Genomic DNA, 27,366 nt, shown 5'->3' with positions numbered 1-27,366 from the left:
AGCAACCGGCACCAGAAATGAAAGGAGGCAGCGAGCTAGTGGACTGAGACCCCGGTGGCAGAGTTGTGTCCTCGAAGGGCAGAGCTGAGAGGGAGAAAGGCCGTCCAGAAGGGACAGAGCTGGCAGGAACAGGAGCAGACAGCAAGAGAGAAAACAGGCATAAGGGGAAAGTTAAAGGAAGAACCGGGCAGTGAAAAAAGAAGAGGAAAAAGAAGCGAAGAGTCTCTAAGTAACCCGAGAAATGGTTAGAAAACTGCGAGGAAAGGCAAGCAGAATGCAATGCGGCAGGACTCAGCTGGGATCAAAGAGACACCGGCTTAGGAAGTGAGGAGGAAATGAGCCGTAGCAAAAAGTGCAGAACATAAGAACGGCCGCACTGGGGCAGACCAAGGGTCCGTCTAGCCCAGGACCCTGTCTTCCCGCAGTGGCCAAAGCCGGGTGCTTCCGAGGGGATGAACAGAACCGGGAATCATCGAGTGATCTGTCCCGTCGCCCATTCCCAGCCTCTGGCAAACAGCCATCCCTGCCCAGCGTGGCTAACAGCCGCTGAGGGATCATGAATTTATGGTAGGTCCATAGCATAGTAAGGACAAACCGAAGGACCTTCAGGTGCAGTGACAGGAATGTGGGGACGGTCTCTAAACAATTGGGACAGCTGGTCACCCTCACAGAACAGCAAACTCAGCTCATGGAAGATGAGGGTTGGCAGGGACGTCAGGAGGTATCTAGTCCAACCCCCTGCTCAAGACACAACGAAGCATCCTAAGGACTTTTCCTCCACACTGGGGCGTCCAGAGACTGAAGCCGGAAGAACCCCGAAGGGACCGTCGAAGGGCGGGTTTACGTGCCCCGTCTGGTCTAATTCCAGATTCTGGTATTTCATGAATGTAAAACTGCCTTTATGGGCAAGAGTGAATTCAGACAATAGTACAGCAGCGCCTCAGAGCTGTGACCGGACGGGTCAACCACACGCCTCCGTTGGAGACGGAAGTTCGCCATCAGGTGGTGGCATAGAGAGAGAGAGAAAAGCAGATATCGCACAGTCCGGTGTGCAGCAAACTGCTAAAAACAGAAAGGGAAAATCTCAAAACAGATTTGAGGAGGTAAGGAGACTGTTCCGGGGCAATTGGTCCCTCGTTGTTCTGAGCCCAGCCCACCCCTCCATGGCTCACTGCGGATGGCTCAGCGATGTTGCCCCACGGAGGGGTGGAAGGGCTGGTGTCTTCTTGTGTTGCTAGCACAGCTCTCTCGATCTTGGATTGAGGGCGAAAACATCCAGGAGATTCTCTCCCTGGAGGTCCCTGTACCTGCCTTGTCACTGGGGCCAGGGGGCCGGGGTCTGTGTCTCACGGCCTGTCTCCACCTGCCTGCAGCTCTCAGCTACCCCAAACCCAACATCTCCCTGTGGCCCAGCGGGCGGATCGTCCCCGGGGGAGCCGTGACCGTCCGGTGTGCGTGTCGGTATCCGGGGATGAGGTTCCTCCTGTATAAACCTGGAGATGGGGCCGTACGGCGGTGGGCAGAGCCTGCCGAGGACCTGGCTGAGTTTCCCATCCGCAATGCGAGCCGGAGAGACGCAGGGAGGTACAGCTGCCAGTACTGCACCAAATCGGACCCGCCCGTCTGGTCGGAGCCCAGTGACCCCATGGAGCTGGTGGTAGCAGGTGAGGGGCCCGGCTCGGCATCCCCGCTCCCCGCCCCATACCTAGCCAGACCCGCAGGGGCCTCGGGGCCAATGGGACGCTCAAAGGCAGGCTCCGCTCTGAACCCGGAGCCCACCAGCAGGGCGGCTGGTTGGGGAGCGGGGACGGAGTCACTGAAGGGTCCCCAGATAAGGGGGAGCAGCAGCTGCGGGAGATTCAGGGCCCAGAGAGGGGGAATCCCTGCCCCCCGGGGCAGCTGCAGAGCAGGGGGCCTTTCACAGGGGGTGCTCCCCCAGCAGCCCCCCCTCTGGGGACACACAGAGGATTGGGGGCCCAGGGGCTGCCAAGCCAGCACCGGCCCCAGCGCTGAATTCACCCCCCACCGACCCGGACAATTAAAGCTGTAACAAACGCCGGGTCGCGGGGGAAGCGGTCCAAACGCTGAGTCACCTTCTCAGCCCCTTCGCCCCCGGGCTTGGGTGCTCGGATCCATTCCTCCCCCATCCCAGCAGATGCTTGTTTTAACCCCACAGAGGGAAACGACCCATCTGGGCCCCAGCAGCCGGATCCGCCCCCAACGGAGATGGAGGGAGAAGGTGAGAGGGAGAAATGGAATAATGGAGTGAAGAGGGCTTCTTGCTCCGGTGCCCACCAGGCCATTCGGCCCTCAGAAGGGGGCTGGTCCCTTCAGACAGAACTGATGGGTTTAATTCTTCTCTGTAAAGGGTAATGGAGAGATCCATGGGGCCGGGCAGCTATGGGTCAGAGGGTACAGCCATAGAACGTACAGCCATGGGAATGTGGGTCCATGGGAACGTAGGGGGGCGGACAGATGGGATCACCCATGGCGATGGAGAGAAAGCTGGGCTAAGACCTGGTCTCCCTGGAAGCTGGAAGAGAAATTAGAAATCCCGAGCGATTCCCAGCCCCCGCGGGGGATTTCAGAGCAAGTCTGCTCTGCCGGAATGAGCGCCTCTTAGTTTGATCCGGCTGCGTTCGGTAGACAAGATCTCCTCAAGCCCCACAGAAACGGGGCCGTTCTTCCTCCGAACCAGGCACAACCGCGCCCAGACCTGCTCCGATGTCACTCCGGGTGTGAATTGCACCGCCGGGCCTTCCACCGCGACGGAAAACCGGGCGGGAGGGCGTGCACCCCCCTAGCCACTAAACTCCATCCCGCCCCCCACCCGGGAATAACACTGGGGATCAATGCTGAGTCATGGCGGGGGGGCGATCGCTGAGTCGCCGTTTCAGCCCCTCCCACCTCCCCGATGGACACAGGTTTTATTCCCGCGGGGGAACCGACAGAACCCAGCCTGGAGCGGCGCCGGCTCCCACCCGCCCGGGCAGCACGGGGCCAGGTACCGGGGCCGTGTGATGGAATCGCCATCGATCCAGCCCTGGAAACAGGCTCGTGGTGCCCGGGGGCGGGGGCTGTTTGGGTGGGACTGGGGCAGTGAATTTGGATGGGTGGGGCCCAGACACCACTGGGGGGGGGAATGGAGAGACAGCCTCCCTGCCCCTCCCTCACCCCCTGGCACCCAACGCCGCCTGCCCTGCAGGTCGTGGGCTGGAAGCTGTGGGGGGATCCCAGGGGTGGGGCAGAATCTGGGGGGAGGGGGGACTGGGCCCAGTTGGGTGCAGGGAGGCTGACAATAACCCTGTTCTTGGACCCCATGACGTCCCCCTGGCAATAAGGGTGACCATTACCCAGAATTCCCTCTGCTCTTGCCTCCCCCCACTGGGTTTTCAGGGGCCCCTGAACCACCCCAATAGATGTTCTGCTGCCCCTCGGTACCTGAGGGCCCTGGGCACCATGGGGGGGCAGGGGCGACAACCCAGCCTCCCCCAACACGCAACCGGGGATGGGCTGACGGCACAGGAGACAGGCCAGGGCAGAGGCACCTGTGGGGGTGGGCAGAGGGTCCTCTGGGGACAGGGAGCTGGGGGGTTCCCTGTTCTGGGGGGCTGGGATGTGGGGCTCTGACTGTCCCAATCCCTGGCCCGGCCCTGGGGGTGCCAGGTGGCTCAGGGGACAGTTCACCCACCGGGGCGCCCCTTTGCTGGGGAAGCTGGGGTTCATCCCTCCAGGGCAGCAGGACGCAGCCTCCTCTGTGTGGGTCTAGCCCCAGAGGCCTGGGAGACCCCCAGAGGGGGGTTGGGCCAGACCTGTCCGACTGGGGGGATGGCAGCTCGGCTCCCGGGGCAGCACCAGCGGCTGATCTCCCCGTCTGAGCCGCCCAGTGACTCTCTCCTTCCCCCCCGCAGCAGCCACCCCGGAGCGCCCGGATTTCACCTACGCCAACGTCGCCCGCCTGGGGCTGGGCGCCGGGGTCCTGCTCATCCTGGGGATGATCCTGGCTGAGGCCTGTTACAGCCGCCCAAGGGGGGGCGCCCTAGGTGAGGTGACCCCCCCTTTCAGTGCCCCTGGCCTGGACCTTGCGTGACACGGGCCCCTCTAACCCGCCATCTCTCTGTGTCCCCAGGAGCCTGGATCCGGCTGGGCGGGGAAGAGAATATGCCTGGCGCACGAGCTGCTGCCCCTTGGGGGCTGAGACACCAGCACAAACCCCTGCCTCAGAGAATCCCCCCCCCAGCCGCTCCCGCTCTGACGGCTTCACCCCAGGATCGAACCCCCGACTCCAGGCCCCGTGGGCACCAGCTAGAGGAGCCGCCCCTGTGCGGGGCACGTCGGGCTCCGCTCGGAGCAACCCCTGGAGGGCGCCGGGGTCCCACTCGCTGGCCCCACCGGGCCGGTCTCTGCCCGGGGCTGTCAGGGGGGAGCAGGGCCGGAGCAGGGCCTGGCACGGGGAAGGCGCCGCCTGTGTCTTTGGGGGGCCGGGCACCCAAAAACTGACCCCTTCCCAGCCGGATTCCCAGCCCCTCCCACTCTGCCCTCTCCCTTCGCTTAGGGCTGGGCCCCTGGACTTTCACAGCTACGGTCACCCCACCCACCTGCCCCCTGCCCCTTCGCAGCCAGCTCCTGCCTGGGGGGCCCTTCGACGCTAAACCAGCCGTTCCCCGGTTACGGCCTCCCCCTCGGAGACCCGCCGTTGTCCCCCAGCCATCCAGGACCTCCCTGGCAGGGTGCGTTTGGCCCTATCCAGGCGGCTGGATAGTTAAATCCCCCAGTACCACCAGAGCTTGTCTCCCTGCCCCGAGCCAGGCCCCGAGACAGAGCCCCCAGCCCCATGCATGTGGAGACGCTGCATCTGGCCCCTGGCACTAGCAACCCGGCCCTTACTGCCCCCAGGTGTGTCCCCCTCCTGTCTCTGCTGCAGGGTCCCCCCAGTCCCTTTTCTCTCCCCCCTTTTGCCCTAGACCTCCCCAGGCCCTGTATTTCTATTGCACAAACCCCCGGAGCATCCTTCTCCCTGCCCACCAAATTTTCCCACCCCAAGGGGCGGCTGCTGTGATAACGGAGCCTCCAAATTTCCCCTCATTGTGGGTTCAGCCGTAATAAGTCAGCGAGAAGCTCAGACAGTGTCACGAGAACCGGGACGAATAAACGCTGGGGGAAAGTTGCCAAGACAGAAAGACAAGGTTTGTCCAACCCAACCGGCTGCCAGATAAAACTCAAGGGCCGGGTTAGGGGTACTCCAGGGGCAATGGGAGAAGTGGGGGAGCAGAAACCCACGGGACCCAAAATTAAGATGTCAGAAACGAGGCCTCATTGGTGGACAAAACATCAAGGAGCCGGGCTGGTGCTCCCACCACCCGTTTTGGGCTGTTACACTCACCGTTGGGGCACCTCTTTGCGGCCACTTCTGGGGATTAGCTCACGCCCCGGCAGATGTCCCCTCCTTCCGTCCCTCGCCGCTTGACCTCACGCCCATTCTCCGGAGCCCAGCTGCTCCCTCCCCATCCAGGGGGTCAAAATCCCACTGGACAGGTCCCCCAGAAACCTTCTACGCCGCTGCCCGCTCTGTGCCACGGCCCAGGTGGCTGGTAGGGGAACCCCGGCCCGCCTGCCACTCCAGCCCAGGGACCTACAGCCAGCAGGTAACCTACGTCCTGTCCCAAACCTGCGCTGCTTCCTCCCCATCAGACTCCTTCTGCACCCGCCTCGGGGGGCCTTTGCTCTCTGAGCCAGCATCTCTTCTCCCCCGTTTCTTCCTTCCCCTCTCGAAGCCCAGAGAGCAGCTGGAGACCTTCACCCCAGAGGACTTTTCTAGCAGCTCAGCCGGCCCCGGCCCAGCCCGGCATCATCATCGATTAAGAGTTTATCAGCCCCGACTCTCCCCCAGCTGCCGGGTCCACTGGCCCTTTCTCTCCACTCAGGTCCTTAAAGGGATTTGGGGAGGAAAATTGGCTTCACCATCATGGCTGGGAGCCCCCGGCCAGCCGGACCCGGATCCGTGGAGGCGTCCTGCGCAGCGCGGGCCAGAGAGAGGGACCCGGTGCCAGCCCCAGCCCAGCCCCGCTCGCTCCTCGAGGGCGGTCATCGGCGTCTCGGTGCCCTCAGGGAGGCGCCCAAACGTGGGGGGATTTTCTTGTTAGAGACTCGCCCTGCGACTGGGGCCAGGGGGCGGCTGGAATAAACCCCTCGTTTTACTCAGCGCCTGCCCAGGCTCCCCTGGTTTCCTGCTCTTCGGTGTCTGTCGCAGGCGGTTCCAGGGGGTTTATGGGGGGGTTGCTGTGGGGCTGAGCAGGCTGCGGGGTCTGGATCTCTGCCCCACGGCGGGTCTTTGGGTGGAGTCGGGTGATGGAGGGAAGTAGGCTGGGGGTGTCGGAAGGGGGGTTGAGGGGAGAGGGGCTGGGATGGGGGGCAGGAGTCTGAGGGCAGACAGGCTCCCCCCACAAGGTCAAAGCTGGGGGACAGGTTTCTTGGGGGGGGGTCCCTGGAACAAAGGGGGCCTGGTGCCCCCTGCACTGCCATTTCTACCCCAGCAGCCTCCCCTCTCACTGCCCCCGACTCCCTCCACAGCCTCAGGGTCCCTCCTTTTCTTTTTTTTCCCCTCATCTCCCGCCTCTCCCAGCCCCTCTGCCCCACATTCCCTGCCCCATATAGGCCCCCCCCCACCCCACATTCACCCCTCATCCTCCCCCTGCCCTTCTAGACAGTCCATGGGGGCAGGGTTGTTCCACCCCAAGGCCGAGGCGTCGACCATCTTGGCCAGGGGGCAGCATGGCCGCCCTGCGATGGCTGCGGGGGGCAAAGGGCGGCCATGTTAACTGAGGGCAGCCGAGGGCTTCCTTCCCTGGGAGAGCAATGGGAGATGGCTGGTGGGGGGCTGTGAAGGGGGACAGGGTGGGGGGAAGAACAGGGGAGTAGCCAGGGGTCTGGGAGGGGCCATGAGTGGGGTGGCGGGGTGCAGAATGGAGGAGGGGCTGAGGTGGTGTCCGGGGACACGGGGCAGAGGGTAGAAAGTGGGCGGACACATGGGGTGACGCAGGCCAAGGGGGGCAGCAAGCTGGAAGATTGGGGGGGGACGGGGTTGAAGGCTCCGGGGGGCTGGGGAGCAGTGGGGTCGGGGGCCCTGGGACAAGGGGCTGATTGAAGGAGGCTCTGTGGGACCGTTTGGCCGGGCAGTTGAAGCAACGTCAGTCCCGGCCTAGCCCAATGTCGCATGTGAGCACCGGAGGGGCGATACCACGACGGTTACACCAGGAGTCCTGGCCCCAGCCCCCACCCCACCCCCACCTGCTCTAACCACTAGTCCCCGCTCCCCTGCCAGAGCCGGGAATAGAGTCAAATCTTGGTCCCAGCTTTCTACTGCCCTCTAGCCAACAGCTGTAGAAACAAAGCCCTTGTCATGTCCCGCTCTAGTGGCCCGGCCACATACCCACTCACCGTTTCTCCTTCAGCTCCGGGGACAGGGTCTCTGCGGGGCACTAGAAGGTCCCAGGTTCTCTCCGGGCTGGTGACCCACTGGGGGCAGGGGATGGAATTTCTCTGCCTCTGATTTTCTTTTGAACCTGGTTTATTCAATTCACGTGCTGAGAAAAGACCCTTAGAAGCAGGTGTTACAGTGTCAAGCCGTCCTCACCGCTCAGCTGTGGTGCAAGGGGCCACAAACCCAGGCGTTCCCCATTTCGTCCGCTCGTCACACAGTGCCCGGCTTGTGTCGCACGTGAGCAGGTGTGGAGGCCGAGAGGGAAGGCTTCAGCGTCAAACCCACCAGCACCAGGAAATGCCAGCGTTATGGTTTCCCAAACACCCTTAACTCTGCCCCCTTGTGCACGTGCATTATGGCGCCCGTCCTTTAATTGCATGATCACTTATTAATTTTACCGACCTGGATTCCCAGCCAGGTTTGATCCGAGAATGTAATAATTCAGAGGGGTGGGGAATCTGCATGGAAATAGCGGTCAGTCAAAGACTGAAGGCCAGACCCGGGGGTCTCCTGGCTCCCAACTGTGTGCACCTTCCCCAAGGTTGCAGGGTATGTTAAGGGTGACCTCTCCCCCCCTCCATACAGAGACACAGACAAGCTGAAACTTCATGACGCTCGGCCAGGCTGACAGAGCCAGGGTTGCCTGGGGGTTGCAGAGACCTCGGTTTCCTTTGGCTGACCTAGATTGGGCCGACAGATAAGCGCCAACGTGTGATGGACACAGGAAGAGATGAGACATCGTCAGCGTCCGGCAGCTGGAGTCACCAGGTCTGTTCCTTATTTGGGGCTTGGTGGAGCTGGGCTTCGGGGCCTTGGTGGCAGCGCTGAGGGCCCCTCGCTGGCTCCATCATGGCATCTGCTCTCCTCATCCTCTTCCTCGGTGAGTTTCAGAGATAGCCAGGGCCTGTGTCCATCGGGGGGGGGCGGTGAGAATCTGAGATCAGGGCGTGCGGTCATGGGGAGGATCTGAGACCAGAGTGTTTGATCCAAGCCCTCTGGGAGCTGGTCCCCGTCTCCTTTCCAGGCGGCTGGCTGGCCGGGCGGAGCGGGGTGTCAGGGCGTGAGTATCTGTGGGGCTGGGGAAAGGTTAGTGTTAACGTATCCCTGAACCTTCCCCCCAAAACTCAGCTCAACCTTCTTATATTGACCCTGAGGGAGCTGAGATCAGAATCCCCCATGGCAGTCAGGGGTGACTCTGGATTGACCCCAGGGGGCTGAGATCAGAATCCAGCCCACAGGTTTCCTGCAGATGCACTAAGGGGTTTGTTATCCTTGGGGGCTCTCCCTGGGGCTGAGAGCTAAGGGCAGGTTCCAGGCACACGGGGAGGGGTTTGTGTCTCCCCTCCCCAGCTCACTCCTGTTTGTGGGTGAACGCAGAGATCCTTCGGCCCAGCCCCTCCATCTCTGTCAGCCCCAGCGGGGTGATCGCCCTGGGGAAGCTGTCACCATCTGCTGTTGGTGCTGGTGCGGGGGCAGGAGGCTATTTCTGTATAAAGATGGAATCCCGATCCCGGAGCTGGCTGTTGATGGGATGGGGGTGAATTCACCATCCCCAGGGCCGGATGGGAAGACGGAGGGGTCGACAGCTGCCAGCCTGTCTTCATATGGGCGCCGCCCGTGCGGATCATTGTTGCAGGTGAGGGGCCTGGCTCAGCGTCTCCACTCCCAGCCCCACACCCAGCTGGACCCGCAGGGGGTCTCTGCCCCATGGAACGCTCAGAGCCAGGCTCTGCCCTGAGACCTGGGCCCAGCAGGGGGGACTCCCAGACGGGGAGCGGGAACAGAGTCACTGGAGGGTCCCCAGCTAACGGGGAGCAGCAGCTGCGGGAGATTCAGGGCCCAGAGAGGGGGAATCCCTGCCCCCGGGGGGAGCTGCAGAGCAGGGGGCCTTTCACAGGGGGTGCTCCCCCAGCTGCCCCTCTCTGGGGACACACAGAGGATTGGGGGCCTAGGGGCTGCCAAGCCAGCACCGGCCCCAGCGCTGAATTCACCCCCCACCGACCCGGACAATTAAAGCTGTAACAAACGCCGGGTCGCGGGGGAAGCGGCCCAAACGCTGAGTCACCTTCTCAGCCCCTTCGCCCCCGGGCTTGGGTGCTCGGATCCGTTCCTCCCCCCTCCCAGCAGATGCTTGTTTTAACCCCACAGAGGGAAATGACCCATCTGGGCCCCAGCAGCCAGATCCGTCCCCAACGGAGATGGAGGGAGAAGGTGAGAGGGAGAAATGGAATAATGGAGTGAAGAGGGCTTCTTGCTCTGGTGCCCACCGGGCCATTCGGGCCCTTTCAAGGGGATCAAACAGAACTGATGGGCTCAGTTCTTCTATGTAGATGATGATGGAGAGATTCATGGGATAGACGGCCGCGGGTCAATGGGAGCGGATGGAGATGGGTCAATGGGAGCGGACGGCTGTGGATCAATGGGAGGGGATGGAGATGGGTCAATGGGAATGGATGGCCAAGGGTCAATGGGAGGGGATGGAGATGGGTCAATGGGAATGGATGGCCGGGGATCAATGGGAGCGGATGGCCGTGGGTCAGTGGGAGCGGATGGAGATGGGGCAATGGGAGTGGATGGCCGTGGGTCAATGGAAACGGACGGCCATGGGAACATACAGCCACAGGTTAATGGGAATGTACGGCTATAGGAAAAGATGGCCTCAGATCAGTGGGAAGATACGGCCGTGGGTCAGTGGGAGCGGACGGTACGGCCGTGGGTCTATGGGAACATCTGGCAGTGGATCAATGGAAAGTATGGGCCATGGAATGTGCATACATGGGTCTGTGGGAACGTGGGTCCCGGGAACGGAGAGCAGTGGATAGATGGAAACATCCGGTAACAGACTCATTCCACATGCTGGGGGAGGGTGTCACTGGACAGATGCCAGATTGGCGTGGTCAATGACCCTCCTGCAAACCGGGAGCAGGGGCAGGGCCCGGGTGAGCTTCCCCCCAATGCACAGCCCCACCCCATGGGCCCCACACACCGGCATGCCGTGCTGCTCACTGGCACCACAAAGCCACCCGTGTGGGGGCACAGCTGGGCGCGTATCCCCCTGGGCTGGGAGAACAGGGCCAGGGTCGGAGAGCCAGGGATAACGGTCTCGTGTATGCCGTCTGGCTGCCGGAGTCTGCAGACGAGCTAAGGAAACCGCTCAGAAGCGGGGGCTCAGCAGGGGGCGCTCTCCTCTGGGAGTTGGAGGGGGACCCAATGCCTCCCGGCAGCACTAGGGGGCGCTGTGTGGCAGGGGGCGGGGCTCAGCCTATCTCTAGGGGTGGGGAGGGTGTCCCTGGTGGGGGAGGACATGCCGGCTGCGGGGTGCAGCCGGCATGTCGCTTGGGGATGAGGCATCTCAGCCCTGTCTCACTGCGGCCCCGTGCGGGCACCCCCACCCCCTCTGTGCCTCAGTTTCTCCTGCTGCAACATGGGGCTAGTGACTCTGCTCCACTCTGGTATGCTGGTGGCGGGCAGGCCAGTCTGCAAAGGGCTCAGATGGGAGGCGGGGAAGGGGGGGGCCTGGGCCCAGGGCCCCGATGTGGGCCCAGCCCCTCTCCGTGGGGGTGTCTCTATCCCACAGATGCCCTCATGGCCAAAGGGAAGCAGCTGAATGTCCCGGTAAGTGCCCCCCCCTCCCCAAAGGTCCCCTCACTCCCCGACTCCCCCCCCTGCACCATGGCACCATGCAGCCCAACTCCCACCCCACCCATCTGGCCCTGCGCGGGCCCCACTAGAGAAACGGGGGTTCAACCACTGGGCCTCCCGGGATGGGGAGGAGAGAGAAGAGGGGTGGGAGACCCAGAACACAAAGAACAAGCCACACTGACCCTGTACCCCCAAACTCACCCCAGGCCCTGACCCTTCCCCCCCAAACTCCCCCGTGATGCCCCCCCAAACCTTCCCCCCAACTCACCTCTGACCCCCCCGCCCCCCAACCATCCTCCTAACATTTGCATTTGTCAGAGATTTGTGGTGGGTCAGTGGATTTCCATGGGCACAGCTGCTGGGGCGGGGGGGGGGGGGGGGGGGGGGGGGGATTTCCCTGATCTCTGCCCCATGGGGCTCTGTGGGCTGGAGTGTTTTGGGGGGGGGGGGGAGGGAGGGGAGGTTGCTGGATTCCCAGTTGGGAAGAGCAGCTCTCCGGAGCCCCTGCTGGACAGGACAGACTATGCCAGAGCAGCGTGTGTGTGTGTGTGTGTGTTTGTGTGTGTTTGTGTGTGTGTGTGTTTGTGTGTGAGGGAGCATTGCCGCCCCCTGGTGCAGGGCATGGGTCTGCTCTGCTGCTGTGTACATCAGCTCTCTCTGGGACGTGGGGGGTGTGTGTGGGGGGGGGGGGGAAGCGTACACGTCTGTGTGCTAAGTTGGTGTAAGTTGACCTTTGTGTGTCTATGCAACTCTGGGGCTGGGGGGGGGGGGGGAAAGGCAGGGGGAGGCGTATGGCTGTGTGCACTTGTGCAACACGGCAGTGTGTGTGTTTGTCCTCTGTGTGTGCGGGACAGTTGGCTTTGTCTGTGTGTGTGTGTGTGTGTGTGTGCCCTGCTGCCCCTGGTGGCTGGGATCAGAACTGCTTGCTGTGTGTGTGTCTGTGTGTGTGTGTCTGTGCGTGCAGTATGGCTCTATGCAAGTGTTGGTGTTGCACACACACACACACCCTGGTGACTGTCTCTCCCCCCCCAGGCCCCGTGCCGACGGACTCACCTATGCTGATCTAGATTGCCCGGTGCTGCACGTCAAGCGGGGGGGCCTGGCCCCCCAGGAGCCTGTCCTGTACGCCGTGATCAACGTGAGCCGGGCCCTCCCCCCAGGCAGAGCCCCTGGGATGCAGGGGGTGCCCCTCCACCCCCATAGCGTGAACTCGGGGGGGAGTCACGGGAGCAATGGTGCAGGGGGCATCGGCCACCGGGGGGGACAGAGTGAGTCCCTCGCCCCAGAGAACGGACCCCCCCCCACCAGTATCTGTCCCTGCAGCTGGCGCCGGCCCAGCCCAGCACCACATCTGGGAGTCACAGGGGAGGGCTCGGCGCCAGGAGCCGGACGGGACGCGTCCAGGCGACTGTTTGTTATTTTGCATCCTGTTAATTTCCAGATTGGAAATAAACACAGAACCACAAACCGGCCTCCCGGGCACCCCCCAGCCCCCTGTCCCCGCGCCAGGAGTGTGTGTAACCCCTGGGGGAGAATCTGGGGTGGGGCATGGGGCTGGATATACAGGGACCCTCTCGCCTGGTGCTGGGATTAAGCCCCTCTGGGGTTGGGTGCAGGAGCTGTTCCACCCAGAGGGTCGATGCCCGGGAGCTGGGCGGGCCGGGGGGCAGAGCTGGCAGGGGGGCGCTGTCAGGAAAGAACCGAGCGGCCGCCCCGGGGGCAGCATCACCCGGTGAACACCCTGTCCTGAGATCCCCAGCCCTGAATTCCAGCCTCTCCCACAAGGGCCTTGGGCCCTGCCACTGGGCCAAGCGGGAAATCCCCACAAGCAGGGAGCAGTGCGGGAGCTAGGACACATAGCGGGGCAGTCCCGCTTCCCACCAGCAGGGGGCGGCCGGGACACCCCCCCCATAAAACCCCTCACTTTACTCCTTGCAGTGGTGGGGGTGTCTGCTCTAGCAAACCCATTTACGTGCAATGTTTGCCAGGCGGCTGCGATGCTGGGGGCTGAATGGGGGGGATCCCTCGTGGGCCGGGGCTGGGGGTGCTGGCAGTGGGGGGAGGATTCTGGGGAGCGACCGGCAGCCCCCCCCCCCCAGCCTTTGTTGTGATGGCTGTTTAGCATTCTGCCATGCGCCTCCACTAATGGCTGCTAGGAAGCATCTCGCCCCTGCCAGGAACCAGCCGCTCGTAAACACCGGGCCGGCCAGAAACCCTGGGGAGGCGGGGGGGGGGCCTCCGGCCCCACCGCTCTGTGTGTGCACGGTGGGGGGCAGGTCGGCCCAGAGAGCCCACCTCCCCCATCCACACAGCAACACGCACAGCCCCTCCCTCCATCAATGTGACACCCCCCCCAGCCCCAGGAAAGGGGCAAAAGGATCCCTGGGCCTCTCTGTTGGGATGGAGGGGGGGGGGGGTTGCCACCTGGGGGGAGGGTTCATGCTGGGGGTGGGGGTGGGGCTCCTGGGAGCAGGGCTGAGACCCAACAAACTCAATGCATGTGTAGGCCACAGAACGGGACCGACACTACAAAATCGGAAAGGGAAAAGGCTCCATGCCCCTCTCCCTGCCCCCCTGAGCCAGCCAGTCCCCTGCTCTGGGGTGGATGGGAGCCGGTGCCCCCTAGACGGGACAGGCCCCATGCCCCTCTCCCTGCCCCCCTGAGCCAGCCAGTCCCCTGCTCTGGGGTGGATGGGAGCCGTCCCTCGCACACGCTGTCCTCAGGGGCCCCCAGCAGCTACCGAGACTGGGAAATGATCTCATAGCCACCCAGCTGCAGCTAGGGAGAACCTGCCGCTGGGGGGGGGGGAGGGCAGGGTTCCTGGTCATAGTTTGGGGGCCAGGCGGGAAAGGGGGGAAAGAGAAGGACAAGAAGGGGGGGGCTGGGAGCCAGGACGCCTGGGTTCTCTCCGCAGCTCTGGGCGGGGAATGGGGTCTAGTGGTTAGAGCGTGGGGGGCTGGGAGCCAGGATGCCTGGGTTCTCTCCCTGACAGAGCCCCCACATGGGTGGGGAGGGGGAAAGGGTACACTTTACCAGGGCCGGGCCTGGGGGGGCCCAGACTGCAACCCCCATTACCATGAGGAAAAAATGTTTCATGGCTCCTGAGATTGTGTGTCTGGGAGGAGGGAGTGTGGTATGCGTGTGGCAGGGAAACGCCCATGGCCCGTCCTTAAGCCCAGCCACAGAAACTTGAGTGGGGGCATCTCTGGAATTTCTCCCCCCCCCCCCCCCGATTCCTGGTTTCTGCAGAGGTTCCCCCAGACTGGCTCTCTCTGGGGGCAGGAGGTCACCGCCCCCCAGCGGGGAGCAGGGCCATGGGCACACCCAGGTACCCAGATTTTGAATGGTTTTTATGGCCCTGTCTTTATTCAGCTCTGGTCCGGCCCCAGGTGGGGACTGGCTGGTTCAGGGGGGCGGGGAGTGGGGCAGGGGCCTGTCCCCTCTGGGGGTGCCGGCTGGAGTCCTGAGAGGCATCAGCAGATACCCAAAGCCCTTCCTCATGCGTGTAACGACTTGACTGGGTCTCATCCCCATTCTCGGTCATCCCCCCCCCCCCCCCCGGCCCCACATCGCACAACCCCCTCCTCCCCCCAGGTGGCCTGCTGGCTCACCCCCCAACCTGAGTGGCCAAGGTCTGGATGGGCCAGGGAGGGTGGATCTCTCCCGGTTTGTGTGGAGGTCTTAAGGGAAGAGATAGAGAATAGGCAGCATGAGCGAAAGAAGGAATGGGGGGGGGGGCAGAAAGGGGGGGGACAGAAGTGGGGGGGCAGAAGGGGGGACGCTGAGGAATGCAGCTCGCAGCTTTTGGAGCGGTCTGGCCCACGGGCTTTCTGCAGAAGGGTTAACGAACACCGGGGCTGGGGGGCTGGGGGTTGGGGGGGGGGGTTATGGGACTCCACCCCAAAGGAGGGAAAGGGGAGGGGGTGGAAAGCCAGCGGTTGCACGCGGCCCTCGATCGCCTGGGTCCCCTCCGCATTCCGGGTGTCCCTCACCCCTGCGCGGGGCGGGGAGCGGGGGGGGGGGCGGAATAGGGGGAGGGACGACTCATAACCCCCCCCCCCCTTTTACCAACAATCCCCGCCACACTTCCAGGAATCGCCCTGCGCCTGGGGGGGGGGCGTGGCGGGGAGAAGAGGGTTTACCCAACCTTACCTGCCAATCAGAGCCCAGCCAGCCCGGCCCCCCCCCCCTCCGCCCCCCCTTCCTCCCGCGGCCTATGGGGGCCATTCACAAAAATAAATATGATCCCCCCCCCACACACACACACACTCCCTCCCCCCCCCCCTCCAGCCAGGAGAGATGCTGGCAGGGTGTCAATTTCAGCCTGAGATGGGCCGGGCTGCGGGGGGGGGGGCGATAGATATTTCCTCTTTGCCCCCCCCCCCGCCCCAGCTCCATGCATCCAAGCCCGAATTATTGTGCAAAGGGGAAAGAGGCTCTAGGTTATTTCTCCTTCCCTCTGGCTGAGACTACAGCTCCTTCCCGGCAGCGTCCCGCCCCAGGAACCGGGGAGGGGAGGGCCAGCGGGGAGGGCGGGGGGGCCCGGCTGCCGGGCAGAGATGCACCCTCCAGGGGGGAAGTTTTCCTGTGATTTGGGGGAGCGGAGCTGACTGCTCCCCCCCCCTCCTCCCGCGTTTTCTGCTCTCCGAGGACACCAGGAGTAGCTCCCCCAGCACCAGAGAGTAAGTCTACATGGTGCTGTTAAACAAATAACAGCTCCGGATTGGGACTGGGGGAGGGGTGGGGGGTGTCATTTCGGATTGTTTGAGAGGGGGAGCGTGTGTAAATCTATCGCCATTCTTCTGTGGTTACTCCAAACCGGGGATTTTGCAAATAGCTTTTTTTTTTTTTGGGGGGGGGGGGGGGGGTTGGATCTGGGGGGAACCCCGGATCAACTCACCCCAAATTTGCACCCCTCTCCTTCCCTCGCCCCCCCCACACCCACCAAGCACAGCAAATTGGCAAGAGACTCCGAGCCAGTCGGTGGATTTTAGAGGGCTTTGAATCTCTATGGAAGAGTAAGTGACACCCCAGTCTATCTGCTGTAATTGGGGGGCGAGGGGGTCGTTAATGAAAACTAATAATAATCAGTGATGAGAAAGGGGGTGATTGATTTGAATGAAGATATTTGTAAGGACTGTTTGAAGGGGGTGGTTTGAATTTTTTCACCTGATTTTTTTTTTTTTAAATGGGATTTTGGTCCTTTTTTGAGGGTCGTGATTTTTTTTATTTTATTTTATTTATTTTTTGGCTGTGTTTTTAATTCTGGGATCCTTTATTTTTAATATCGGCCTGATTTGGGGTCAGTTGACGGGCTGGGTTAATGGTTTGACATTGATTTTAGTTTGGTTCTTTGGGCTCAGTTGACCGGTTTGGTTGGGGGTTTTCTTTACATTGATTTTTAGTTTAGTTATTTGGGGTGAGGGCGACCAGATGCCCCGGTTTTGTAGGGACGGCCCCGATATTCAGGGCTTTGTCTTATATAGGTGCCTATTACCCCCCGTCCCAATTTTTCACACTTGCTATCTGGTCACCCAATTTGGGGGTCAGTTTACAGGTTTGGGGTGTTTTTATATTTCGTTGTTTGGGGTTACACTGGGATGCCTGGGCGCCATCAGACTGGCCCTGGACCCTGGTACTTCCAAAGGAATTACGTGTGACCAGCGCTGAGGGTGAGTTTTGCTGGGACAAATTAAAGTGCCTAAAGTTAAGCACGTACATCAACCAGTGCCAGGATTGGGGCCTTGATCCAGGACGATTTGCGTGAGCAAAATTAAGCTTTACGTAAAAGTGTTCCCAGAACCGGCTCTCACCAGGGAGCGTAGCAGGGTGCAGATCCGGCCCGGCCTTAATTTAATAGGTTCAGATTTTTTAAAAGCCTGATTTTAAAAAATATACTGGGACCGGTTTCTTGTTTCTTAAGCCCAGCCAGAGTTCCTGTTTTCTTTCAAACAACCCCGACGCTGAAGGTTTGCTCCAGCCTCGAGGTTTCCTGGAAGAAGTTGGAACAGGGAGTGAATTCGGGGCAGCCTTAAAATGTTTGTTCTCCTTTGGCCCACACACAAAAAAAAGCAGGAGTCGCTCCCTGTTCTCTGGGGCGGTGAGGTGTGAGGCCTGAGAGCGGAAGGGTTTGTGAAGTGTGTGTGTTTCTGTCTTGTGTGGGGAGGATTGTGCATGTGTGTATCTTGGGGGGGGGGGAGGATTGTGTGTGCATGCATCTGTGTACATTTTGTGTGCGTTGGATTGTGTGCGTGTACATTTTGTGTGGGTCGGACTGAGCGCGTGTACATTTTGTGTGGGTCGGATTGTGTGCTTGTACATTTTGTGTGGGTCAGATTGTGTGCGTGTACATTTTGTGTGGGTCGGATTGTGTGCTTGTACATTTTGTGTGGGTCGGATTGTGTGTGTGTATGTTATGAGTGTGTATGCGTGTTTTGTGTGAATTGATATATTTTGTCTCTGCGTGTGTTCCACACACACAATCTCTCTGTGTATGTTGTGTGTGTGTGTTTATGCCTCATGCTTTGTGTGTCATATACACAGACAAAACAGATACACAGATTACATATTTATATTTGTGTTTTCTAAGTTTGTGTGCATTTGTGTGTTATACGTGTGTGAGAGGGAGCATGTGTGTGGATGCTTGTGTGTATGTGTGTGTGTGTATAATTGTATGGAATAATATGTTGTGTGTGTAGATCTGTGATGGTGTTTTTGAGCAGCATAAGTGTGTGTATGTAGGGGGTGTATGTTTTTGTGTCTATATTTTGTGGGTGTGTCTTAAATGTATGGTGTGTATCCAAAGACACACAGCACAGGGCTCATCCCCTCTAGCACTGGGTGGCAAGGACACATGCATGCACGCACATACACACACACAGGACAGGTTTTTAGGTATGATCTTTGTGTAGAGTGTAATTGTGTGTGTGTATCCACATAACTTTGTGTGTGTATCCCTGGTGTGCGGAGGTGCTTCTGGGTGTGTGTGTGTAACTGTTTGTGCATCTATGGTTTGAGTGTGTGTGTACACAATTGTATTGGGTTCAGTTTTCTGTGTTGGTGGATGACCGCAGTGAGACATTTGGGGGGTGGGGAGGGACAGGAGTTGCAGGAGGTGACGCCGAGGGTTTGTGACTATGGGTGCGTGTGTGTGTCTGAGACTGTGTATAAGTGATTTGTGTGTGAGAGAGACTGTACCTCAGGCACTCAGCGTGGGCGGCTGATTGTGTGTGTCTGTGTGTGTGTTCTGCACAGAAATCCCAGCGTGCAAGTGTACACACATCCCTCACCCCCCTGCTCTAGGCCTGGTACTAGAGAGTGAAGGCAGGGGAGCCAGGACTCCTGGGTTCTCTCCCTGGCTGTGGGAGGGAAGTAGGGTCTAGTGGTTAGAGAAGGAGGGCTGGGAGCCAGGACTCCTGGGTTCTCTCCCTGGCTGTGGGAGGGAAGTAGGGTCTAGTGGTTAGAGAAGGAGGGCTGGGAGCCAGGACTCCTGGGTTCTCTCCCTGGCTGTGGGAGGGAAGTAGGGTCTAGTGGTTAGAGAGGGAAGGCTGGGAGCCAGGACTCCTGGGTTCTCTCCCCAGCCCAGGATTGTCGTGAGTCACATTAATAACCAGGCCTGGAATCGGTGGGAGCCTCGCAGACATCTTCCAGGTGGTGGAGTCACCTGCTCTGAGCTGCCCCTCACTCCCCTACCTGCAGCCCCCTGCCAGCCCGGCCCGGGGCTCCCCACGTACCCATTTCCATTGACCCCCCCCTTCTCTCCACAGATGATCCCGCAGGAGGGACCCGGCTGAGCGGGAGGAATCAGCAAAGGTGGTGGGGGGGAATCCAGCCTGGGCCAGCGCGATGGTCCCGCTGTGCTGGCCCTGCCTGCCCTGCTGCCCGTACACCTCGGCGGCCATGAGCGGGGCCCCGGCCCCGCAGCCCCCCGCCCTCTCCTACCACTACAGAAGCTTCTGCGGGGACTTCGAGCGGGTGGAGACGGCGCTGGAGCGGCTGGAGGCCAGCGGCTTCTACTGGGGCAGCCTGTCGGGAGCGGAGGCCAAGCGGCTCCTGAGCCCCCACCCGCCCGGGGCCTTCCTGGTCCGCGACTCCTCGGACCACCGGCACCTCTTCGCCCTCAGCCTCCGCACCGGCGCCGGCATCACCAACCTGCGTATCCAGAAGCAGGGGGCCGCCTTCCACCTGGAGACCCTGCCGGGGGCCCCCCGCCCTCCCGCCTTCACCTGCGTGGTGCAGCTGGTGGAGCACTACCTGGCCCGGGGCGGCCAGGCGGAGGCCCCCTGCTACTTGGAGGCCCGGGGCAGCCGCCCTGAGCCCCTGGCGCTCGCCCGCCCGCTACGCTGCAAGGTGGCCTCGTTGCAGGAGCTGTGCCGGCGGGCCGTGCGGGCCAGCGTCCGGACGGGGGCGGGGGAGCCCGATCTGGAGGGGCTGCCCGTGCCCCGGGCCGTACGCAACTCCCTGCGGTGCTAGGAGGAGGCCTGGGGAACTCCCTACGCCGCAAGGGGGGGGGGGGCGGAGGGACACGCACACCTTACCCCAGGCCCTACAGAACTGTCTGCACAGCTGGGGGGCAAAGGGGGGAGCCCCAGGGGGGAGTCCCCGGCTGCAGGAACTCCCAGGAGGCAGGTGGGGGCCCCCCCAACTCAGGCCCTCTCAGCACAGCTGGGGGAGGGGGCACCTCAGGGAGGGGAGGAAACCCTGGAGTGGGATCGCTCTGGGCCGCCCTAGGCCCCAAGGAATGTCCAGCACAGCTGGGGTGAGCAGCCTGAACCCCAGGCCCTATGGAAATCCCTGCACCCCAGCATAGGGAAAAACCGGGGGGGGGGGGGGGGTGCGGTGTTGATTGGCACCTGCCCGTTAGCTCTGCAGGACTAGGAAGGGACATGGGGAGGAAGCCGGCATGGGGGGAGCCCTGCAGGAACTCTCTGGGGAGGTGGGGTGGGGGGAGCACAGGGGAGATGGGCTGGAGAAAAAGACCAGACACTGATGTGGGAGGAGGGCCTATGGGCCAGGGCTGGGACCAAGGATAAGAACTGGGAGGGGGGAGCTGGTCTGGAGTGAGGGGCACCCCTAGGTAAGCAATGTCCTCCCCCTGCTCTGGGAGGGAAGTGGGGTCTAGTGGTTAGAGCAGGGAAGCTGGGAGCCAGGACTCCTGGGTTCTCTCCCCAGCCTGGGAGGGACTAGACCAGATCCCCTCTAATCCCAGAGGAGCAGGACTGGGCTCCTCTCTCAGCTGCTGGAGTGTCACTCCCACCCCAGAGAGCTCAGGTCTCCAGCCAGCAGCGCTCGTGCCGTTACCTCCAGCCGGGATGGCCCGTGAGCCAGGCTGCCTCGGGAGAGAATAAACCGCTCTGTGCTGCATTCTGCCTCCAGCCACTGCTTTGGGGGCTCCCTGGGGCCTGGGAGATGCAGGGGTCCCCCTCAAAGCACCCACACATCGGAGCTGGCACCCCCTCGAAGGAAAGGCTCCATGCCCCATCCCGAGGCAGCCAGTCCCCGTAACAGAGGTGGCTGCCTCCGCGTGCTGGGCCAGAGATCCCCCTGTAAACAACTTCCACCCCAGAGGCTGCTGCATCTAAGGGTGACCCCGGCCTGACCCTCTTCCTCCTCGCCGGTGGCTGCCTCCGCGTGCTGGGCCAGAGATCCCCCTGTAAACAACTTCCACCCCAGAGGCTGCTGCATCTAAGGGTGACCCCGGCCTGACCCTCTTCCTCCTCGCCGGGTAGTTCCCGTCAGGCTCTTGGCAGCAGAAGCGCTGACTCGGGGGCAAAGTTACTGAAAATCGCCTCAGTGGTTCACGAAAACCAGAACAAAACCCCAAGCTGCTTCCTCTGCGCCCGCTTTTGCTGCCCATGGCGGGCTGGTGGGAGCTAGAGCGGGGGTGAGGGAGCAGGAGCCATGGGGTGGGAGTGAGGGGTTTGGTTCCCCGACATGCCCAGCTCCCCCGGGACTCCCCCCTCCCGCAGGGCCTGGCCTAGGCAAGTCAGTACCAGCCACTGCAGGTGGGTCCGTCCTTCCCCACCCACTTCTTACCCAGGCCCCAAGAAAAACCCCTTTCCCGCTTCCACCGCTGCACCCTGCCTTGCCCCCAGGGCCCCATCTCTGCATCAGGCAAGGGGCCCCCCCAGCTAACCAGCTCCCTCACCCCATCCCGGGGGCCCCAGCTCTGTGGGGGGGGGGGGTAGCAGGGGTGCAGGTCAGGAGTGAGGCACCTGGGGGTCTGGGCCTTAGCCCAGCTCCTAGGGCCCCAGGCAGACTCATCAAGCCCCCCCCCCGAACACAAGCCATCCCCTCCCTCCCCCACAGCAGAATCCCCTTAGGCCCATGGTGCCCCCCACACCCCCTATGACAGGCCTGCAATAAAGGGACCCCCCTTTGACTGGGGCAGCATCACCTTAGGGGTGGGAGGGGGATGATCACTCCCCCAGCAGGATGGGGGCTGGCACAGAGGAGACCAGCCCATGGGGCAGTCCCCACCTCAGGTAATACTTCCCTGCCCCCCACCAGCCAAGCCAGGCAGCCTAGAGCCCCCCCCCCACAGAACCCAGGTGTCCCAGCCCCCTTCAGAGCCCAGAGCAGAAAGGAGCTGAATTCCCCCCCCCCCTCACTCTCCCCAGCTGTTGAGTGGGGGGGCAACGTTCCTGCACCAGGGGCTGTGCAGGGGCCCCCCAGGCTTTGACAGACAGGCCATGTTTCTTCCTCTGACCTCAGCAGGAGTCGCCTCCCCCCCCCCTTGGCATCAGCCGGTCACGCAGCAGGGTGAAACCTTGGCATCCTTCCCCCCCCTTGGGCCCTTGCGTGGAAACAGGAAGCAGCGCGGCTGCTTTACTGGTAAGGGCAGACAGCTGCGAGGCTGACGCAGGCAAGGGGGGACATGGGCTGGACTTTGAGGACCAGGTACCATCTCCTGCCAGCAGAGGGGCAGGGCCCAGCAGCAGCTGGTGGCCAGGACAGGGCCCATTTACAGGCCTGAGCTAGGGAACTCCCTGCTGCAGGGCCCAGGAAGACACAGCCAGAGAGGAGGATACAGTGCTAGGAGCCCAGCCGCAAGAGGCCCTTGCTTGTGACCCAGAGCGCCCCCCTGTGGTGAGGTACAAGACTAATGTCTGAATCTTTCTAGGGGGCTGAGGCTCTCCCGCTGTCAGGCGTGGGAACAGCTGCCCCACCTCCCCCATGGCAGGACCCCACCAGGGGCAAATCCCCCGTGATCCACCAGTTCAGCACCAGTGCAGGCTCCACGGCAAACTGGTTTATTGCGATACAGCAGTGTGCAGGCTGCCCAGCTGGGGCACTGCCCAGGCCTTTAATCCTCCTCCTCCTCATCCGCCCCGCCGGCACCGCCCTGCCCCTTCTTGGCGTTCTTCCTCTTGACCCGGCCAGGCCGGCCGCCCCCGTAGGGCGAGCGCAGCGAGAAGTCGATGTGCTTCTGGGAGTCCAGGCGCACGATGAAGGATGGGATGTTCACCACCTGCTTCCGCACGCTGGGGGAAGGGGAGGGGGAGAAGAGTGAGGGCAGGCACAGGGGTACTTACCCACAATGCTGTGGGGCAACAGGACCCCACAGGACTTAACATGCAACCCCTGGGACAGATGCCCCGCCCCTTTGCCATCTCTCTTGGCTCCTCCCACACACTCTCCCCAGAGCCAGCTGCATTTTAACTGCTCCTACATACCAGGGTCTCCGCCTCCTAACCCACCACATCCAAGCCAGCTCCAGATGTTACCAGATGTGAATCCAGAGTCATCCAAGGAAAAGGGTGACTCCAGATTGACCAGCTGAGTTCATAACCCAGCCCCGCATCTATTTCAAACAGGAGTGATTCCGGATTGACCCCCGGAGGAGCTGAGTTCAGAACCTGGTCCTACCGAATCCCGCTCCATTTGCAGACAGCCCAGGGATCCAATCCCCAGTGGCCAGGCCCCTCCCCAGTGTGGGGCAGGGGAGCAGCCGGTGGCTCATTACCTGTGCAGCAGCCCCGAGCGCGGGGGCCTGGTGGAACGGCCCGGCCCTTCGCAAGGTGTACGGCTCTGCCGCAGTGAGCCTTGCCGACACGGACGGCCCTAACGCCCGCTAGCCGGACCCCAGGGTTAGACCGTCAGGGGCGCTCTTTAGGCTGGAGCCCACCCCATGGCGGGGGCTCTGCGCACCCCACAGGCTCATCCAGGAGGGCTACACAACACATCAAGAGCAAAGCTTCAGGCACCAGGGGAGGACATGGCCAGAAACTCCCTGTGACCAGGTTCACCCTGTCCCCCTGGCAGGGCCAGTCACCCGAGAAAGGGGCCACCCACCTGCCAGCCCCACAGCCCCTCCCGACCAACACCTCCGGGGAGGCAGCCATCACCCCAGTGTCCCAGCAACTACAGGGGTCATGGCCAATAACAGAACCCAGGAGTCCTGGCTCCCAGCTCCATTCCCCCCACTCTAACCACTAGACCCCCCCACTCCTCTCCCAGAGCTGGGGAGGGAACCCAGAGCTGAACTGACAACCAGCCCCCCACCAGACTGCCCCATTCCCAGCCCAGCACCCTACCGGATGTGTCTCTGGCGGATCAGCACCCGGGCATGGTGGATGGACTTGGCCAGACCCAGTTTGAAGACCTGGGTCTGGAGGCGCCGCTCCAGGAAATCCTCGATCTTGAGGCCCAGGATATAATCCAGCTTCATCTTCCCCTCGTCCAGCACCCCGATGCGCACTAGTCGCCGCAGCAGAGCATTGCCTGGGGGGAGGCGGCGGTGGGTGAGATGGAGAGTCGGAGACTCGGGGGGGACTATGCCCCTTCCCCTGCCGGCAGCAGCTTCACAGACAGACTTGGGGACCAGCCCCTCCCGCCAGCCCCCTTACCTTCAAAGAGACGCTTGGGGTCCTTCTCATCCAGCGTGAGCAGCTCGCGGGCCGCCTTGCGGATCTTGGCCAGAGTGAATTTTACCCGCCAGACCTCGCGCTTGTTCCGCAGCCCGTACTCACCTGGGGGAGGAGCAGGCCTGTTACCCACAAGACTACCACCCAGCCCCCTCTGGGGGGGGCGTGAGGGCTGTTAACACAGGGGGCTCCTCTGGGATGGGTTATAGGGGGACCCCGTCACCAAGATGCAGTTGAGTCTGGAGCGGGGCGCAGGGGCTGTATAACCAGCCACGCTCCTGTTTGGGACAGGAGGCTCTGAACTGTTTCCCACTGACTGGAGAGGCAGCACATATGAGCCAATAACATCCTGTCGCACCAAGCAGGCCATGTATGATAGCACAGTGCCCCCTAGCTCTGCCCTGGGATACTGGGGTCAGCAGCAACTGCAGGGCAGTGCCCCCCCCACTGGTCCCCACTCGTACAGCCCCAGGTGTCTCTCCCCAGTTGTTTACCCAGGCAGGGGCCAGCCTCAGCCCTCTGGCGAGCCGCCCTCGCCCAACTCACCGATGAGCTTCAGCTCCTGGTCGAGGCGGGATTTCTCGAAGGGGCGCCGGGGGGTGACGTAGGTCTTGCGGCACACCCAGCTCCGGGCAACGGGCATCCTGGCTGAGGCTGTGGGCTCTAGCCCTGGCGGGATAACAAAGGGGGGTGAGGCAAAGCACCCCTGGCATGAGGGTGGGGGACTTCAGGGTGTGGGAGGGGCCCTCCCCGACTTCAGGGTTGAGGGATGCCAGGAGCCTCTGGTAGGTGCAATGAGCTTGGCCAACATGAGCTACGAACCTGGGACCTGCTCGAGAGGCCATTTTTATTCTGGGTCTGTACAGCACCTAGCGTAGCAAAGGCCTGGCTCATACAAACAACCAACTCCACAGTGCAGGAGACCTCACGGATCCTCGTTACAGGAACCAGGGGCAAAGGCCAGCTTGGCAACACTAACCACTGAAACCATAGCACCCAGGCTGCCAGTTGGTGCCAGGAACAGGCAGGCACCAGCCAGCAAAGCGCAAGGCCCCGCCCTGGGCCAAGGTCAAGGAGAGAGGCACTGCAGGCAAACACCCAGCGAAGCACGAATGGGCGTGGAAGGAGGGGTGGGAACACTGGCTGGGGGCACAGCGGCGGGTTTCTCCTTTGCCTGGTTTGCAAGAATCCCCCAGCACTGAATGGCAGGGTCAGCAGCCTCGTTTTGCAGACGGGGAAACTGAGGCACAAGGGGGAGAACGGAGCTCTCGCCATTAGGCCGCGCAGCCCACGAGTGCAATCGCCTCCCCCCTCCCGATGCAGCCGGCGGCCGTGGGGGGGGGGGCCAGGGAGCGCGACCCCCACCCCGCAGAACCCCATGCACCAAGTGGGGGGGAGGGAACCGAACCCGCCTCAGGCCAGGGGAGCGCGGCCATGTGCGGCGCCCCGCCCCCTCCCGCAGCAGCCTGAGCCCGCCCGGGGCCCGTAGCGCGCGCCAGCCACGCGGGGCCCCCAGCGCGAAATGCGCATGCGCGGCCGCAGGCGGAGGGGAGGGGTAAGCTCCCATCACTCCCACACGCTCCGCGCTCGCTCATTAGCCCAGCTCCCGGCCCCCCCTCCGCGGCCGCCCGGTCCCCGTCCGAGCCGGGCCCACTGCCCCGCCGGGACCGGACCGGACCGGGCCGGGCCTCCCCAGCGCCTACCAGCAACAACAGCAGCGGCGGTGCGTTAGAAGAAAGAGAGCGGCCTGCCTGGGAGTCGCCTTATATAGGGCAGGGGAAGGCTCCGCCCTCGGAAGCATCAGCCAATGGCAGAGCGCCGCCCCGGCCGGCTGGCCAATGGCTGAACGCTCCCGGGGTCATAGAGAGAGAGTTTCTCTCTGAGCAACTCCTAGAGCGGACTTTCGCCGTGCTGCCGCCCCCTGGCGGCCCCAGGCCGGGAACGTTACCTGAGGCTGATGGCTTGAGTGCGACCATTGCTGTGTGGGGATGAGCCCCCCACTTCTAATCCCGGTGGGGAGCACCATTACATGGGTTCCAGGGTGTTACACTGACACTGGGGTGCCAGCCCCTGCCCCCTTTTGCTGCCCAGTGTCCTGCCCGTCCATGCAGGTCAATGCACCCAGCCGCCCCCTCTCTGCTGGGCTCCCGGCCTGGTGCATTCAAGGGGTGTCTCTGCTTTACTCGCCCCGTAGCTTCAGCCTCCTGGTGCCTGTTCCACCGAGGCCGTTCCCGGTGCAACAGAGCTCCGGGTCCGAGCGAGGCTTCGCGTCGCCGTGACTGCTAGTGTTTGCGTGTCTGTGACAGAGCCCGCCCTTTGCTAGGTCCTTTCTGGAAAGTTGAGGAGAGACGGGAAACCTCACAGCCTACGGACGCATTCACAGACAGACAGACAGTCGAGGGCAAAGCGAAGGGGTGGGAAAGCAATGGGGATCCCATGTGCGTCAGGACAGCGGAAATGGCGTTGCAATGATGCTGCTTGTTGCTATTATGCGTATTATGGCCGCGCCAACTAAGCTTGGGGGGCCCGAGTGAGCCAGGCACTGCCCGGTCACACAGCAAGAGACAGTCCCTGCCCCTGCTGAAATTGGGCCTCACCGTGCCAGGCACTGCACAGATCAGAACCTGGCCCTGCCCCCACTGCCATCACTGGTGACTCCAGATTGACCCTGGGAGGCTGAGATCAGAACCTGGCTCTGTCCCCATTGCAATCATGGGTGACTCCGGATTGACTGCAGGGAGCTGAGATCAGAATCTGGCTCTGTCCCCACTGCAATCATGGGTGACTCCGGATTGACTGCAGGGAGCTGAGATCAGAACCTGGCTCTGTCCCCACTGCAATCATGGGTGACTCCGGATTGACTGCAGGGAGCTGAGATCAGAATCTGGCTCCGTCCCCATTGCAATCATGGGTGACTCCGGATTGACTGCAGGGAGCTGAGATCGGAACCTGGCTCTGTCCCCATTGCAATTGAGTGTGACTCTGGATTGACTGCAGGGAGCTGAGCTTAGAACCCAGTCCCACCCCCGGTGCTGTCAGGGTGACTCTGAAGGGCTGTGTGTCCGTAGCCCTTTGAGGTCTGGCTGGTTCCCGTTGGCCGCTCCCCATCCCGGACGCTGACCATGGCTGGCAGCCCAGGCTGACCTGGGAGGCTGTAAATCTCCCTTTTCATTAGACACTTTCATTGGGGAAGCTGTAAAGTACCAAGCAGCAGCAAATGGCAGAGAATTAAGCTGCTGATTTACTGGGTGTTTTCCTCCTAACCTGGTGTTTGTGCGAGAAGCTGTCTGTGCTGGACTCCCAGCCCACCTGCTCTAACCACTAGATCTCCCTCCCCTTCCAGAGCCCGGGAGAGAACCCAGGAGTCCTGGCTACCA

At 62.2% G+C, this 27,366-nt stretch overlaps 2 protein-coding genes across 3 annotated transcripts; one reads left to right on the top strand and one right to left on the bottom strand.

Moving 5' to 3' along the window:
* Positions 1 to 15,559: 15,559 nt before the first annotated feature.
* On the top strand, positions 15,560 to 20,486 carry LOC137155710 (suppressor of cytokine signaling 3-like). Of its 2 annotated transcripts, XM_067552053.1 has the most exons (3): positions 15,560 to 15,805; positions 16,078 to 16,141; positions 18,890 to 20,486. In XM_067552053.1, exon 3 carries the CDS (start codon positions 18,969 to 18,971, stop codon positions 19,593 to 19,595), a length of 627 nt encoding a protein of 208 aa, XP_067408154.1. In that variant the 5' UTR covers positions 15,560 to 15,805; positions 16,078 to 16,141; positions 18,890 to 18,968; the 3' UTR covers positions 19,596 to 20,486. The 2 variants fall into 2 exon arrangements, with proteins under 2 accessions (XP_067408154.1, XP_067408153.1); XM_067552052.1 differs by lacking the exon at positions 16,078 to 16,141 and having other exon boundaries at positions 15,562 to 15,805.
* A 1,325-nt stretch (positions 20,487 to 21,811) lies between these two features.
* RPS9 (ribosomal protein S9) lies at positions 21,812 to 25,730 on the bottom strand. The gene is made up of 5 exons (XM_067552054.1): positions 25,693 to 25,730; positions 24,536 to 24,658; positions 23,972 to 24,094; positions 23,660 to 23,846; positions 21,812 to 22,606 (listed from the first exon to the last, which is right to left on the bottom strand). Exons 2-5 carry the CDS (start codon positions 24,630 to 24,632, stop codon positions 22,429 to 22,431), a joined length of 585 nt encoding a protein of 194 aa, XP_067408155.1. The 5' UTR covers positions 24,633 to 24,658; positions 25,693 to 25,730; the 3' UTR covers positions 21,812 to 22,428.
* Between the last annotated feature and the right edge of the window lie 1,636 nt (positions 25,731 to 27,366).

This window comes from Emydura macquarii, unplaced genomic scaffold (assembly GCF_026122565.2).
Source record: "Emydura macquarii macquarii isolate MOO-44397 ecotype Brisbane River unplaced genomic scaffold, CSIRO-AGI_Emac_v2 contig_1386, whole genome shotgun sequence".
NCBI lineage: Eukaryota > Metazoa > Chordata > Testudines > Chelidae > Emydura > Emydura macquarii.
Note: the sequence above shows the minus strand (reverse complement) of the source record. Positions and strands in the feature narration are given on the sequence as shown.